At 42.5% G+C, this 15,981-nt stretch overlaps 1 protein-coding gene across 6 annotated transcripts in view; it reads left to right on the forward strand.

The window, feature by feature from the left end:
* MECOM (MDS1 and EVI1 complex locus) overlaps window positions 1-15,902 on the forward strand; it is a 48,411-nt gene extending 32,509 nt beyond the window's left edge. For all 6 annotated transcript variants that reach the window (XM_071438103.1, XM_071438105.1, XM_071438107.1 and 3 more), the window contains 7 exons: window positions 3,822-3,988; window positions 6,365-6,442; window positions 8,178-8,347; window positions 9,417-9,561; window positions 12,273-12,509; window positions 13,071-13,257; window positions 14,199-15,902. In XM_071438103.1, coding sequence (XP_071294204.1) covers window positions 3,822-3,988; window positions 6,365-6,442; window positions 8,178-8,347; window positions 9,417-9,561; window positions 12,273-12,509; window positions 13,071-13,257; window positions 14,199-14,333 — 1,119 coding nt within the window. In that variant the 3' untranslated portion in view covers window positions 14,334-15,902. The remainder of the gene's footprint in view (window positions 1-3,821; window positions 3,989-6,364; window positions 6,443-8,177; window positions 8,348-9,416; window positions 9,562-12,272; window positions 12,510-13,070; window positions 13,258-14,198) is intronic.
* The last annotated feature ends 79 nt before the right edge of the window (window positions 15,903-15,981 follow it).

Raw genomic sequence — 15,981 nt, forward strand, 5'->3', positions numbered from 1 at the left:
TTGGAAGCAAGAGCAGCTACTTCAGTTGTGTTTTAGAAGAGGGAGGTTCATTGTGGAAGAAGGAAAGTCATCTCCTGGGTTAACATTTAGTCATTAAAAAAAGAGGGGGGGAAAAGGGGGAAGAATAAAATAATGATTTTTACAATCATTGAAGATTACCAGTGGGTCCACCTTGGGGTGTCACTGGGCTGAACTGTGGCATATGTCTGTAAATGCCATAGGAAGAAGGGTGAGCAGGCAGAGAATTTGTGTCTGTTTGCTGTGAGTACCCAAATCCAGAACTGACTATGAAGATTCTGCAGAGATTCAGAGAAAGCTGAGTCACCAGGATTAAAACAGCCATAAAAGTCACTGTCAGTAAACACCCATTAATACCATGGGGAAAGTGTGACTTTTACTCCTGTCATTCAGGAAAAACATCTTGAAGTTGGTAGTCTTATGAAAATATCACCTGAGTGCTTAGCAGAAAGGAGTTGAAAACATCATTATGTTATAGTGGCTTCAGGTCTTGAGTACAGCTAATGTTCCTCTCAAAAAGGCCATAGCAGGATTAGAAAAGACATAGAAAAGTGCAACAATGATGATCAGGTAGGGAACAGCTTCCATTCAAAAAGAGGCTAAGTAGATTTTGATTTTTTTCATCTGGGGAAAAAATGCCTGAGGGAGCTGTGCCCCAGCTCCGTGAGCCCATGAATGGTGAGCAGAGCCTGAAAGAGGAATGGTTATTCATTAGGGATAACAATACCAAAAAAAAACCCAGAAAAAATATCAGGCAAAAGGCTCAGCAGGAACAAAAACCAGTATCTTTTCATATGCACCTAATTAAATTGGTGAACTCTCCTTGACAGAAACATAAATGGGTTTGAAAAGGTTTAGCCAAGTGAATGGGAGCAGCGGCCGATGGCTGTTCAATGTTGTAACAGGGATGAAGCCTCCAGTTAATGCTCCTGCACCTCCCTGTGCTGGTGTGGGGCAGTGGGGAGATCTGTCCCTTGCCCACCCTCCTGCATGTCCCCTGGGGACACTGCTTGGCACCAAGTGCCACTTTCCAAAAGCCCACGTGGCAGGTTTAGAATTCTTGCTTGGTTTTGGTGTCTGAATGAGTCCTCAATGCAACTTCCCCCTGGATTTCTTACTGCTCAGCTGGTGTTTTGCAAGTAGACTGGTGAGCAGGGTCTGTCTGCCTGCACTGAAGGTGATGGACGGCATTTTGGGGATCAGGGCTGCAGGATTTCATGAGCTGTAAAATGCCCCCACAGCCCAGGGACCCATCTCATGATAGGGATTTGCATTTTGAAGGCTCTGAGCACCAACACACTGCAAGAGTTCTTACGAAAATGCCCCAATTTTGGTTCTTGGGAGCCCTAACTCCAGCAGATAGTACCAGCTATAATTATCCTGATAGCAGTGGAGTGACAGTGCCTTGGATCAGCAAAGCTGTGGGGCCAAACACTTCCCATTGGTGCTGCTGCAGTTCTTGAAAAACATAAATCATACCAGGTCACCACATAAGTCAGGCTTTAAACAAAAAAAGAAAAAAACTAAACAGCAAAATAGCAAGCACAATAGTCATTCCTATGGTGAGAAACATATTTTTAGAAAGCGAGTAATACTTTAAAATAATTGGAAGTGCTCGTGTTTCCTCTGGATGAGGGATTTAAGATTAGGTGCTGATTTCATACCTATTTTGGGACTGATGTAATCCTGGAGGCAGTGTTGGAGGTAGAGCTGGTCTGTGTTGCTGTGCATGAAACAAGACTCTGTCTCAGTTTCTACTCTGCAAAATCCTGGAAATAAGAACTAAAACAAAAATCAGCATGACTAAGCCATTTTAAATGTAAAGGGGAGAATAGTTGCTTTAATATATTACTGGCAGGCACTATGTGCATGAGAAATTGTGATCCAAAAATGATTTAAACCCACTAGATAATGAAATGGACTTGAATATTAAATATACATAAATAAAACATTTATTATACTTCTCAGTACCCTTATTATTCTTCACCATAAATATGTGATATCATAACCCATGCACTGTCTTGTCATTGCTAATCAGCCCGAAGGCCAAAGGGCATTTTTCTTTCAAACCATTTATTTTCAGCAGTTGTAAAATAGATGAGTGAATTTTTGTGGGGAACAATTAGAAGGAATTAAAGGCAGTGGAATGACTATTTTAAAAGCTTTAAGAATCAATTCCAACTGAAGGAGAATATGAAGTCATATAAAAAGAAATATATGGTAATGTTGAGGTGTATGGGTTGATAATGGCATCTCAGTGCCGAGATAGAATTACCTCCTCTCCCAGCAGCATCATCATTACATATCTCATGCCTGTGATCAGTACATGTCAAAATCCTTCATATTGACAAATGTGCTGTCCACTTGCATCTGTGGAGAATGTTTTAGCAGCTGAGTGATTATGAATCAAACCCCAGAGCTTACAGCCCTTACTGCCTCGCAATGCTTTCACATTTGTTGCCTGACAAGTAAATGTATCTTGACTTCCCTCTGAGATTTTTTATTTTTTTCCACTGTGTTTGATGAAAGACATTTGGCAAATTGGCAGTGGTACCCTGTACGTTGCAATTTGTACTCAGCATTAGGAATCTGAGCATGAAATGAGAGGGCAGGCTACAGGCTAAAGGGAAAAAAACAACCCAGCCCAAAGGCAGAGCTAACCATAATGGAAATAGTCATGCCAGGAGACAACCGTGTAATTCGGCCAATGAAAATAAAATTAAATAAACCTGCAAAAATTCCCAGTTCTTCCAATTAAAATTTCAGTTTTCCAACAATCAGAGGAGCCTTTTATGGATTTTGAAGAACAGTCTGTGGAGGTGTTCCAGCTGAGAAGGGTTCAACATCTTGTCTTTCATATAATTTCCTTCTTTGTTACAAGCAAGATCTTGCACAGGGCTCATGCTGTGGGTTTTGTGCTCTGTAGGTGAGAGCTTGGCTTTCTTTTTTTTTTTTTTTCATTTGTTTGTGGTTATGGAGAGGTGGATGGTTATTCTCACCTGTCAGTAGGCTCAGCAGCATTCTTGAACTCTTCAAGTGGCAATGTTTGGGGTTTTGGAGGAGATTTTCATGGTCAGTTCCAGCTTAAAGGAAACTGTTCCCCAGAAATTTTTTAATCCCCACTCCCTGCAAATTACAGACAGCTAATCAGGAGTGGAGCCATCCCAACGGAGTTAAAAGAACTAGAGGTAGAGCAAGAATATTAAGAGGTGGAAAAATGGCATAGGCATCTAGCAGGGAATGTGAGTACAGAGCACCAAAACCACCAAAGCTTCATTTCTTCTGTGTTTATCTAATGGTCTTTGGCTATGATGGGCTAGAACACTGGAGTGGATGGTTGGATGTGACTGGGACATTGATGGAGCCTCTTTGGATCTGGATTGTTGCAGCTCTTCATTGAGCTAGAGTGTTCATAAGGTTTCCTCTGCAATATGTGTCCTCTGCAAGTCCTTAAAAAAATAAAATTAGAAGCTCAGTTATCATTTCTGTTCATTTGGTAATAAATGTTCAATGATTTCTGTAGATAGGGTGCATAGACTTGTAGGCACACAACCACAGAGCATGACTGCAAAACCTGGAATTTTGTAGGAGCTGGGGCTTAAAAATAAGAAGACATGAACACTCACTGATTATTACCCTCATGACCCATAATTTTCAAGACTGCAACTCTACACTGAGTTTTTTTCCCTTTTTTCTTCTTTCACTTGTCCGTTGATGTCCTCTGCACTTTGGGTTCCTGGTGGGGGCATAAATCCGAGGGGATTACTTACCGTGGTGGGCTCTGTGCTCTTCTCCTGCTGCAGGTGTCAGCTATAGAAAACATGGCCGAGAAGCTGGAGAGCTTCAGTGCCCTGAAGCCCGAGGCCAGCGAGCTGATCCAGTCGGTGCCATCCATGTTCAACTTCCGCGCGCCGCCCAGCGCGCTCCCCGAGACGCTGCTGCGCAAGGGCAAGGAGCGCTACACCTGCAGGTACCGCGGCCCTCCCCAAGCCCCCCTGCTCTGAAATCCAACAGGGAGGCTCTCAGGCCTCTCTGTGCCCAGCATGGAGAGCGTTTCCCTCTGGGGTTCCTGGCCTGGATCAGGAATGGTGTGGCCAGCTGGAGCGGGGAGGTTGTTCTGTCCCGGTACTGGGCACTGGTGAGGGCACACCTGGAGTGCCGTGTTCAGTTCTGGCCCCTCAGTTTGGGAAGGACTTTGAGGTGCTTGAGCACATCCAGATGGGGCAATGAGGCTGGAGAGGAGCTGGGAACACAAACCCTGTGAGGAACCACTGAGGGAGCTGGGGATGCTCAGCTTGCAGAACAGGAGACTCAGAGGTGACCTTATGACTCTCTACAACTCCTGAAAGGTGGCTGTGGTCTGGTGGGGTTGGTCCCTTTCTCCAGGAATTGGAAAGCACAGGGGCAGTCCTAGATGAAAATCACACACAGAATGAGAGGACACAGTCTCAAGCTGCACCAAGGGAAATATAGTTTGGATATTAGGAAAAAGTTTTTTACTGAAAGAACGATAAAGTACTGGAATTGTCTGCCCAGGGAGGTGATGGAGTCACCATCCCTGGATATGTTTAAAGCCTGGATGTGGCACTGGGTGCCAGGGTTTAATTGAGGTGTTGGGCTGGGTTGGACTTGATGATCTTGAAGGTCTCTTCCAACCCAGTGATTCTTTGAATCTGTTTATTAAATTATTGGTGTTACGAAACAAAGAGCTCTCCCCTGATGCCGTGGAGTGGCTGCCTAGAACAGAGGCTGGATAAGATTAAAAGAATAAAAGCAGGTATTTATTACAGGCCTTCAATAGGTACACCTTGGGCTGTCAGAAGCCTCCCAGAGGCTACACCCAAGATGGACAACGGTCACGAGTTTTTCAGACAATTCTAAGTTTGGGCCATTTACATATCGGAGGTTACCTGTTTCTTTACCTGAAATTGTAATTGGAGGTAAATCCTCCAATTAGAGTTTCAGGTCGTGAAGTCATTTACTCCAACTTTGCCCCTACCAGTTCACTGTTGTTTACATCCCTTCTTGAGTTTCAGGCCCAGAGAGGAATTGTTTTGTCAGGAGAAGACAGAAACTGACACTGTATATGGAGTTTTAGAGTTATACACTAAAGCAGTACAGGATTAGAAAAATATAAAAGCTAAATCCTTCGGCATCACCCTGTATCACAGTGGTTTGATAAATGAGGTGGAAACCGTTATATAAACAATTCTTTTTTTTCCAAATTTTCTCATCACTTTCATATATAAAAGTGTGCTTTCATAATTGATTTTTTTGATCGTAAACTACAGATGTGTTTTCTCTCTGGCTTCTGGTTTTAATATCCAAAGGGATCAGTGATAAAATACATGACTTATTAAGACTTGTGTGTACAGACTTAAAAAAAAAAAACCCACAATGAAGATAGTCATTGAATGCACACCCAAAATGAATGGGAGCTTTGTCCAGGAGAGTGGAATTAGCTGTGTGGGTATTTTGAAGGCTTATACATCACGTTGTGAAAAAATAAATGGGATGTTAAAAGTGAAGGGATGCAATCTTCAAAGTCATTGCATGGAGCAGCCACCACCCTCATTCACTTAAGAGAGTGCTGTGTGTGCTCTGCCCCCATGCAAAAATGTCCTCAACAGAATGGGCCAATTATAAACTGAATATTAATATGCTACTTCAATGAAGGGGGAGAACTCACGATAATTTTATTTTTTTTGCCATTATTTTTCCTGTGACATATTATCGAGTTTGGAGAATGGTTTTTAAATTGCACTGCTTAGGTCTCTATATCATCTCCAGAATGCGCAGGCGTTTGACACTGGCATATCGGTTTATCTGATCTTTTTGAAAACATGTCACCTTCTTTCAAGACATGTTGTTATAGAAACATACCTTGATGGATTAGGTCTTTGAGTCTTGTCTGCTCTGATCCTATTCAATGCACAGAACGGTGTCACGTTTGCTGACACGTAGAATTGGTTGAAAGGTTTGAAATTTGCCTACACAGAGGCAGAAATCCAAGCCTTTAATAACAGATTCTCTTGATTCCAAATCTGAATGAGGCTGATAATCATCCAGTGGGCTTAGAACCTTGGAGCGATCTTTAAAACAGGTTTTTCATATAACCCTTGCCTCTGCACAAGTGAAGCTGGTTGGTGGCGGCAGTTCCAGCCCCACTCTTGTGTGTGTGTGTGGATCCCTTATATTTGCAGAATGCCTTTACTGAGATGTTGTTGCACCAAAGCAGTGGGACCGTACTGTGATGATTCCATTTGAGCTGTGCATCCAGTGCAGCTCAAACTGGGACGAAGCCACTGAAGGTTGTATTGTCTTACCAAGCATTTTCTTATCACAGATACTGTGGCAAGATTTTCCCGAGATCTGCAAACCTGACCCGTCACTTGAGGACGCACACTGGAGAGCAGCCCTACAGGTACCACACCCCTCACCCCTGTCTGTGCTGTGGCCAAGCTTTGGGGTCCCTTCCAAGGCAGACATTTTCTCTGAATAAAGCCAGGGAATCCAACCTCCTTGCTGGACCAGCTCCAGCCCTTCCTCCTTACCTTTGGACCCACCGTTGCATTTTGGTGTCAGAGTTTTGTGCTGATCCTCGGTGTTGGAGCTGCAGAAGGGGGTAGAGTTTTTGGTCTTAGGGAAGTTCTTTTGGCTGGGGCAGCTTCCCAACACAGCCCCCAAGTCCTGCCTTTGCTGGCAGGGTGGCTGGCACTGCTGAACCAGTGTGATTGAAGTGATGTTCAGTAGGGCTCATGGGCCTATTTTCCCTTGCAAAACCGTTTTTTACTGGAGTTCTGCGGTGTTATTTGCAGCCTAAATTTGGGTGATTTGTCAGTCATCTGATTTCTGAAAGGTCCTGGTTGCAAAAGCATTACTGTATTTATTTGTTTCCTGCCTAATCTGGATCCTTTCTGAGGTCTGCTTAACCAAAACCCATGTGGGTGTACTCTCCTGTTGATAAGAATATGTGTGTGATACTGAATCCAGGACGGTCACATGCAGAAATGTGTATAAAGCTTCACATTATTGAAAATGAAAGGCTAATTTAAACTGGAAAGAGGCCAATTCATGTTCCAGTAAAACAAATGCACAGATTTCTGCATTTTATGAGCTGTAAAGAGCAGAGTAAGCTCATTGTTTGTGAGGAAACAATGTTTTTTTGCATCTAGTCTCTTTGGGAAATGAGATTCACATCTAATTTTATTGAAGGAAGGTCTTGATGCATGTTATACCCGTCCACTGCATAAAAGCCACAAGCAATTAGTGGCATAATGGGTGATTTCAGCACTAAAAAAAATTTTACATCCTTGACAAGTGTAAGAGAGGCACGGGAGAAGTAAAAGATTGAAAAACTAAAGTGCTGAAGACTCTTGGCTGGTTGCCAGCCAGAGAATTTGGAATAGTTATAGTATGACTTAGTAATGGCTTAAAGAGCAATACAGTAAAGGCTTTAGGGACTCCAAATCGCTACAGAGTATGAAAATTGATGCCTCTGGTACCAGAGTGATAGACTAAACTACTCACATTGGCACAGTATTAAAGGTTGGGATTGTTTATTGCTGGTTTTTGCAAGATAACCGAATTTCCTCTGGGATTAGCAATCAAGCAAGCTAATTCCTCAAGAAAAGATTTAATCACACAGTATAATTTAGAATAGGAAAAGAAATAGCCCTTTTTACCTTATTTGAGCATTAGAAGAGATCTGTTTCATGTTTTTTCCAAAAGTGTTTAATTGTATTGTATTGGCAGCACATGAAACAATAGAGTTATTGCTCTACTGTTTTCAAACTTCCCAACTTTGCGTGCAACAGTTTTAAAAACATGGGACTCAATTACCATAGCTAATTTGATGCCATTAGCTCAGAAATATTATGCTCATTCCTAGAGGCAGTACTTAAAATATAAAGTCTAATATGAATTAAAGCTGAAAACCCCACCATAGAAGTTATGTCTCCATTCCAAGAGCACAGCTCTCTAGTTGGCCAAAATTTGTCTTTATGTCAGGGAGGATTGAGCCTCAGTAGGGAACAAGGAACTGTGGTTGGGTGCTGAGACTGAGCCCAGAAGGCTCTTCTTGTATCTTAGGACAAATCTTACGTTTCCAGCTACTAACAAACTCTTTCCTGCCCACTTGTTTTGTTGTTTTTTTTTAGATGCAAATACTGTGACAGATCCTTCAGCATATCATCTAACCTGCAGAGACATGTGCGTAACATCCACAATAAAGAGAAGCCATTCAAGTGTCACTTGTGTGACAGGTGTTTTGGTCAACAAACCAATCTTGACAGACATCTAAAAAAGCACGAGAACGGGAACATGTCTGGTATGTTCTGTCTTTTCCCTCCTGCCTCTTCCCTCCCCAGCCTGCTCCCTGTCCCGTGTGCAGGGACTGCCCCTTCCCTGTCAGCACCACCGCAGGCACACGCTGCTCCAACGGGTGGGGGGTAGCAAAATATGTAAGTGCCTAAGCTCTGCTGACATTTAAAGTGCTTTGAAAATCCCAGCATAAACTCTCCCCTTGTATAACTTAAGACCACTGGATGATGTCTTTTCTTTTGGTTTTAATTAAGCCAACCCATAGCGTTTTGAGAACAGACTGGGAAAATTGGTTTAATCCCATCTCTGCAATCACTTGGCTCTCAATAGGAGTCCTAGATTTAGAGTCTCAGGGGGCACTCTAAAAGATTTTCCTGGCACCTTCTGAAATATTCCCACTGTCAGGAGCTGAAAAGCGCTGGCTATTACGGAGCTAATGGTGCCTCTCAAGCCCCAAAGCAAATTGGTCACTGCACAGCAGCAGCACAGGCAGTGGCAGGAGGGGATGTCATTGGGCTGGTTTGGGTGTCTGCAGGGTTTAATGAAAACCCTCTCTGCAGTCCTTTCAGTCTGCATTTTGCCTCAATGGAGACAACCAGGGGCAAGCAGTGAATGCAGAGCTGTCCCTTCCCCAGTGCTCAGAGAAAGGCGTCCAACACTGGGCTCTCAGTGCTCAGTGAATATGTCAATGGCTGCTTCATTTTTTGAACAAATCTGCATAATTGATAGATAAAAATGAAGTTCCATTTGCTCAGTTGAGCCATTGGTCTAAGAAGGACAGTTATCAATGGACAGTCTTGGAATCACGAGCAGCAGGAGGGAGATGTTGAAATAGGGACATGGCAAAAGTGATGATAAATCATGGAAATGGTACCCAGCATGCAGCAAAGTTATTTTGGCTGGAAATATCCTTTGCCCACTAATTACTGGTTTTATGGCCAAAAGCTGATAGTTCACACTGACCAACTTTTGGCTCTCACCCGTATCAACCAGAGTTTCAATTTTGTTTTGATTTAAATGGTTAAATATAGAAAATGTAAAGGAGCGGAAACAGACATTGTATATTTTTCTTTAAGGTACTGCAACATCTTCACCTCACTCAGAACTGGAAAGCACAGGGGCAATCCTAGATGACAAGGAGGACTCTTACTTCACAGAAATTAGGAATTTTATTGGAAACAGCAACCACAACAATCAATCCCCCCGAAACTCAGAGGAGAGGTGAGTTGTGTCTGATCTGCCTTCAGGGGGTGCCCACTGCTCCTTTTCCAGGTCTGCAGACCTAATTGTTCACTTTTGATGATGTCTGGAGCCAGAGTTATTTCAGAATCTGGTTGATTCAGTGGCCACCTTGGTGTCTCAGGAAAAGAAAATGTGTTGACTCCCTCCCCACTGGGTATGAAGAAGTTCCAAGTGGCAGATGCTGGACAAGAGGTTCCATCTGTGAACACATTTCTCCTTGTATCTGGAGCTCTCAGTTTCAGGCTCCTGCCGTTGATTTGTCTGCTGAAAAATTCCTTCTCTTTACATTCACGGCAGAACAGGTGAATTCTACATCCTGTGGCTAAATGCATGGAGCCTTAGGATTTAAGTGCAATTTAAATGTGTAATTAATAAAGTAGACCAAGCTAAGTTCTTGGATCAAATGGAAGATTGTAGCAGAAAGTCCTTTCCCGTAAGTAACTCAATCCCAAGAAAGATGCTGAGTAGCCAAAAGCCCGTGAGGCTGCGGGTGGGCGCTGGGAGTCCACAGAGCTCCAGCATGTGAAAGAGCTTTTTCTACTAAGATTTATTAAGTATATGGGTGTTTGAATTCTTCTGAACTAACAGAAGAGAGACCACTTCTAAATATTTTCAGTTAATAAAAGTACAGCTAAGCAGAAAAGGCTGTGGGACGGAGCCCCCACATATTTCTTTGGGATTGGTGTTGCATTATGCTTTATTTTCCCTTTTGAATCGGCATTATGTTATCAACATCAAAAAATTCTTACTGTTGGTGGCAAACTTTGCTGTCTCCTCAATTTCTAGATGCCTTTGTGAAGGAATAAAAAGGGTGGACCCAACACAATTTCCACTATAGTATTGGATTAAGTGATTACATGCATATTCAAATTTCATTCCATCTTGATTGGCAATGAGGGCTTGGGATTTTTTTCCTTGCACATCTGGTCTCAACATGTCCTCCGACAGGAAGTCAGCAAAGTGGAAAGGTTGCTGGGTTGTGCAGTGTTTCCTTTCTAAATTTGGCACTTCAGACTGCTCTTGACGGATATTTTATCCCTGGCAAATTGCTGCATTTGAAAGCATAATTAGAGAATCTGTTTTCTTAATCACATGGCTTTTGTTACTTTGGTTGTAGTCCATCTCCCTTTCATTTCTAGCAGCCTCAATTGAGCATAACAAGCAAGTTGGCAGCCCAAACTGAGCTCAACAATTTCTTATTTCTGCCTATTTAAATAAAAGATGATAAAGAGATATTTCTCTGATGATCTTAGAGGGAGGCGGCTGCTTCAGCTCTCCCTGTTCTGCACAACCTCAGATTTTTTTGATACTCTTCTAAAGACAGACTGTTCCCTAGAGCTTTTTTCAATGCAATACTAAACTCATGGCAGTCAGCTGGAATTTGCTTGGAAAATAGATGAAACTCTAATATGTTCAGGAAAATGGTGCTATTATTGTGGCAGAGACCAGCTTTGCTCCTCAGAAAGTCAGATGTTAAACACCAGCAAGGCTGTGAGGCTTCATCTTATCTTGCTCCAACGTTGGGTCTCTCCCATATTGTCCCGCACAGTTTGATGCACGCGGAGTCTGAGGCAAACTGCGTGCGGACAATAAGGTTTCCATTTTTGTAACTGTATTCCTGGAAGAGTTAAGGACCTTTTGCACAATGAGAACAATAGATGAATCAAGGCCTCTGTGCTGCATGACGTGGTAGGGGCAGATATGGTGGTAGCACGAATTTTGGGGGGGCTCCACTGGGTGCAGCTCGTTCACATCCCTGGGCCTCTGGTTGGGTGTTCGTTGAGGCCGTGGTGAATTTCTTTAGTTCTCATTTGATGTGATGGACACAATGCAGTCTGAATCCTACAGGGTTGAGACCATAACCAAACAACCCCTACTTCAGCGTGGGTATTATGTCCTTGATAAAAATCCTGTAGGAAGTAGTTAAGAGAAGTCATTGTCTGAGAGCAAAGGGCAGTGTAATAACAGTTTGTAGACCAAATCGTTTTCCATGTGTGTATTGCTGTTATTACTCATTTAATAAGAATAAATGCACTTAAATTGCCGTATGACCTTTCTTTTCATTGCTTTTTACCCTTCAAATGAGTCAATAACCTAGTTCAGCACAGAGGTGATATTGCAGACCACTCTTCAGGTCTCCAGCTGAAGCCCCTTAGGTTCCCATGTATGAAATCCATACATTCAGTGAAGCGATATGGCTTCCAAAGGGGTGATAGTGGGCAAAATTAATTATGCATGTAATTTTGACTTTAAAACTCTGAATGCAATATTGGATGTAATTTTTTTTTAAAAATGCCAGATCCGATTTTGAAAATTTCTTGGCCCTTACAGCTTCTGTTCAAAGGCAGTGAGTTGTTTTGCTCAGACTACATGTATGATTGGAAACTTGAGATGAAATAATGCAGGGGAAAATTTGGAATGGTTATCTGAACTCGCCTCTGTTAGAACAGTAGTTTTAGCAGGATAACAGGAAAATCCCATGCTGATGGTGCTGTAATGTCCCACTGATTTCTGAGTGGAATTTTCTCCAATGCTGCCTGAATGTCTGAAGCTAAGCAAGATGTAAAATACAGAAATCACTTTATTCTGCTGGGACAGATGCTTTTCAGATCTGCCTCCAAGAGTCTGCCCATGAGGAGCTTTCATATCTGATCTGTGTTTATAGCTTGCATTTGTTTTGGTCCTTTCAGAATGAATGGCAGCCACTTTAAGGATGAAAAAGCCATGGTAGCCAGCCAGAACTCGGATCTGCTGGATGACGAGGAGGCAGAAGATGAAGTAATGATGGATGAAGAGGATGAGGAGAGCGAAATGGCAGGGAAGGCAGTCAAAGAGCCCGCGACGAGTGACATGCATGAGGGCACTCCCGAGGAGGATTATGAGGAAACGAGTACTTTGGACATGAACTGCAAAGCTTCCCCTGGCAGGTTGGTTCCTTCCGAGTATTGGTGTGCCCGATGGGCGGAATGGGAACAATAAACCATACAGGAGTGCCAGCACCAAACCGGCTGCCGTGGGAACCGCTGCGGAGCGGCCGCTTCCCACTCACAATAGCAACGTGCGTCCGTGTTTGGGTCAACACCAGCCCTGCTTTCAGCCTCCTCGTGCAGTCTGGAGCCCTTGTTAGGAAAACTGACTGTGCTTGGGGAGCTATTGTGAGGTTCTGGGTGAGACAGGAAGCAGGGTGAGACAGTTCCATGGGAGAGACGTTATCTGCTCCGTGAGCCGTCCTGGATCTCTCATAATGGCCTTGTGAAAGGCTGTGGAGACACCACGAGAGAGACAAACTCTCCCTCCCCCACTCAACTGCCCTTTCTTTAGAGCAGAAAAGGGAATTCCTTTTACTTCAGGATCGCCATTCCATGAGGCAAGGTGGTTTATGAATGTGAAAAAGGGGGAAATTGCTCAGATGTGTAAATCTGAGAAGATGAGGGCACGCAGAGAGGATCATTTAATTGACATTTAAAACCTCCGTGGTGTTTTTGTAGGTATAAAGAAGAGGAGTATAGTAAGACTGGACTTTCAGCTTTGGACCACATAAGGCACTTCACAGATAGTCTCAAAATGAGGAAAATGGAAGAAAATCAATACAGTGAAGCTGAATTGGCAGCTTTCAATGCTTCCCAGCTGCCAGAGGACCTCAAGCAACCGTTGTACAGGAAATCCAAATCCCAGGTAAAAGCTTAACTTAGTTAAAATATTACTGTCACCAAATACCCGCAGGATTAAGCTGTTAGTGTGTGGCAGGCAGGGTTGTTCCAGCTTTGTCAGACAGGGCTGTGCTCCGTGTCCACAAACCTCAGGCTCACCCAACATCCCACTGCACCCCAGAGACATGGCAGGGCACTCTGTTCCCTGAGAACAGAGGACTTCCATACTTTTCTTCTTACTTTTTTTACTATTTTTTTTTCTGCCTGCTGCCCCCAGAAATGCCATGAATGTTAAGAACTAGTCCCATTCTGCTGACACTGATGCTGCAGAGTTTTGCTGCAGCCTCACAGGGATGTGACTTGATCTTCTGGCTAGCTTGGCTTTTTGGTATTTTTTTATAGCCTGATGGATGGTACCACCTCTAGGTCCTCAGCACGTTTTACAAACAGCAATAACTGAAATGGTATCCTCATGCTATTTTTTACTGTTTTCTAAACATTAACTAATTAAAATGGGTTTTTTTAGCCCCTTTGAAAGATTCCTGTTTTAAAAACTGCAGAATATGCATGTAGGAAAGGTCAGCAAAGGAGACTGTTACATTTGGTGAAATACAGGACGAGACAAGGGATAATGTGATTCCTCAGCCACTTGAAAAGAGACTCCTGTGCCAAGAATCTGAAGGCAAAGGAGACTTTGGGACCTTGTCAACTATTAAAGGTTTCTCTGAGCTTTGTGAAACCAGATGAAAGCAGAAATTATTGTTACTATTAGTGAGTCAAAAGTGTCAGTGAAGGGGTTGACAGTGGTTTTACCTAAAGCATTTAGTTGGGTTTTTTTTTTAACTAAGCTGAGCCCAGTGGCTGTAGCCTGCCTGCTGCCCTGGCCGCACACGGGTGGCGCCGGTCCAAGCTCAGATCCCTGCTGCAGGAGTGTGACCTCCTTGTCCCTCTTCTGTCCCCATCCAGGCCTATGCCATGATGCTCTCTCTCTCCGAGAAGGACTCCCTTCATTCTGCATCCCACAGTTCTCCCAACATGTGGCACAGTATGGCGAGAGCCGCCGCGGAATCCAGCGCCATCCAGTCCATCAGCCACGTATGACAGTGCGGGGTCGTTCCGAGGATGGGACCAAGTCCAAACCAGTAGCATGGCTCTTTCATATATGACTATTTAAAAGACTGCTGAGCAGAATGCCTTATAAATCTGCAGGGTCACTCATTTAAAGTCCGGTGACCTTAAACGGAATAATTTTAAAGAAAAAAAAAAAAAAAAAAGAAAGAAACTATTTATTCTCAATACTTTGTTTTGCACAGCAAAGGCAGCTGCTGACTTCTGGAGGATCAATGCGACTTAAAAAAAAAAAAAAAAAAATTGTTTCAGTGGATTGCATAAACGGGGCCGGGAAAAAGTGTCTTCCAGTTCACCCGGCTTTGAGGGGCAGGGGCAGGTGGGTTAAGACTGCATTGATACACACATGGGCACTCCTTTAAAGTAGGAACTGAATTGATTTTCTTTTTGTATAAGATAGTTTGACACAGGATTGGGAACAGTTGCTTTTATGTACAAATCTCTTCATTAAAGCTTTATGCATTTTAGCCCTTCAAAGAAAGAAAATAGTTCTATCAAATGCGCACTATCCATCGTAAATGTAGAAAGAAGTAACAGGGAATATTTTGTTCTCTCCGTAATTCTTTTACCTTCTCAACTGCATTGTTTAAAAAAAAAGGAAAAATGAGGAGAAAAAAAATGGCAGAAAAAGAAAGAACTCTGAGAAACAATACATAAGAGGCTTGTGTATATTGTAAACTATGAATGTTCACTACTCCAAGAAGCTAAATCATCCAGATAATTCCGTGAAAGCACCGCATTCATCGACAGCACCACTAGTTCGAATCATTGTAAGGAGATTTTTTAATTTTCGACAATCATGTCACTATTTTGTTGTATTGTTTCCTTTCCCCCTACCCTCTTTAATTTCTCCTTTGTGTTGTGTGTACCGTGTATTTATTTGTTGGCAAACGATTGTTTGTTGATTACAATAGCACTGTTCCTGTAACAAACAGCACTGCTCCAGTCCCCCACTGCGTTACGATGTAAGGCACCCATGTACTTCCAAAAAAAGTGAGGTGAACTGATCTGTGTATATGGGAGTGCAAAACAGTGTTTGAAATTTTCTTACATTCCTCTTTTATTTTTTTTTTTTTGCCTTTTAATGAACTAAATAACTAATAGATGCGACTTAGTTTTGTTCTGTTTTTTTTTTTTGTAATACAGTAAATTGATTCGATTGTATAAACAGTTATAATTTCTTCATGAAAGCATGATTCTTCTGATTAAAAAAACTGTACCCAATATTTTATGCTGGTTGTCTGCGAGCTTGTGTGATGTTATGTTCATGTTAATCCTATTTGTAAGATGAAGTGTTCCAAATTTATGTTTTAAAAAAATAAATAAATAACGGAAGGTATTCAGTTATTTTTTGGGGGTTTTTTTGGCCTTTAGTGAGGGACCAGATTTATTTTTCCTTTTGTTTATAATCTCATTTTGAAATAATCGGCAAGTTGAGGTACTTTCTTTAAATGCTTTGTACAATGTAACTGTTACGCATTTCAGTACATTACTATGGGAGGATCAACTTAAAAAAAAATAATAAAGGACTACAAAACTGAAGGGATCTATTTCCTTTTTGTCTTGGTTTTGTCTGAGTTGCGGCAAAAAAAAAAAGGAGCATTTCCTCTGCAGCAAAGAT

Source organism: Agelaius tricolor, unplaced genomic scaffold, assembly GCF_023055355.1.
Source record: "Agelaius tricolor isolate 1412-34295 unplaced genomic scaffold, bAgeTri1.0.p SCAF_12, whole genome shotgun sequence".
NCBI classification, from domain to species: domain Eukaryota; kingdom Metazoa; phylum Chordata; class Aves; order Passeriformes; family Icteridae; genus Agelaius; species Agelaius tricolor.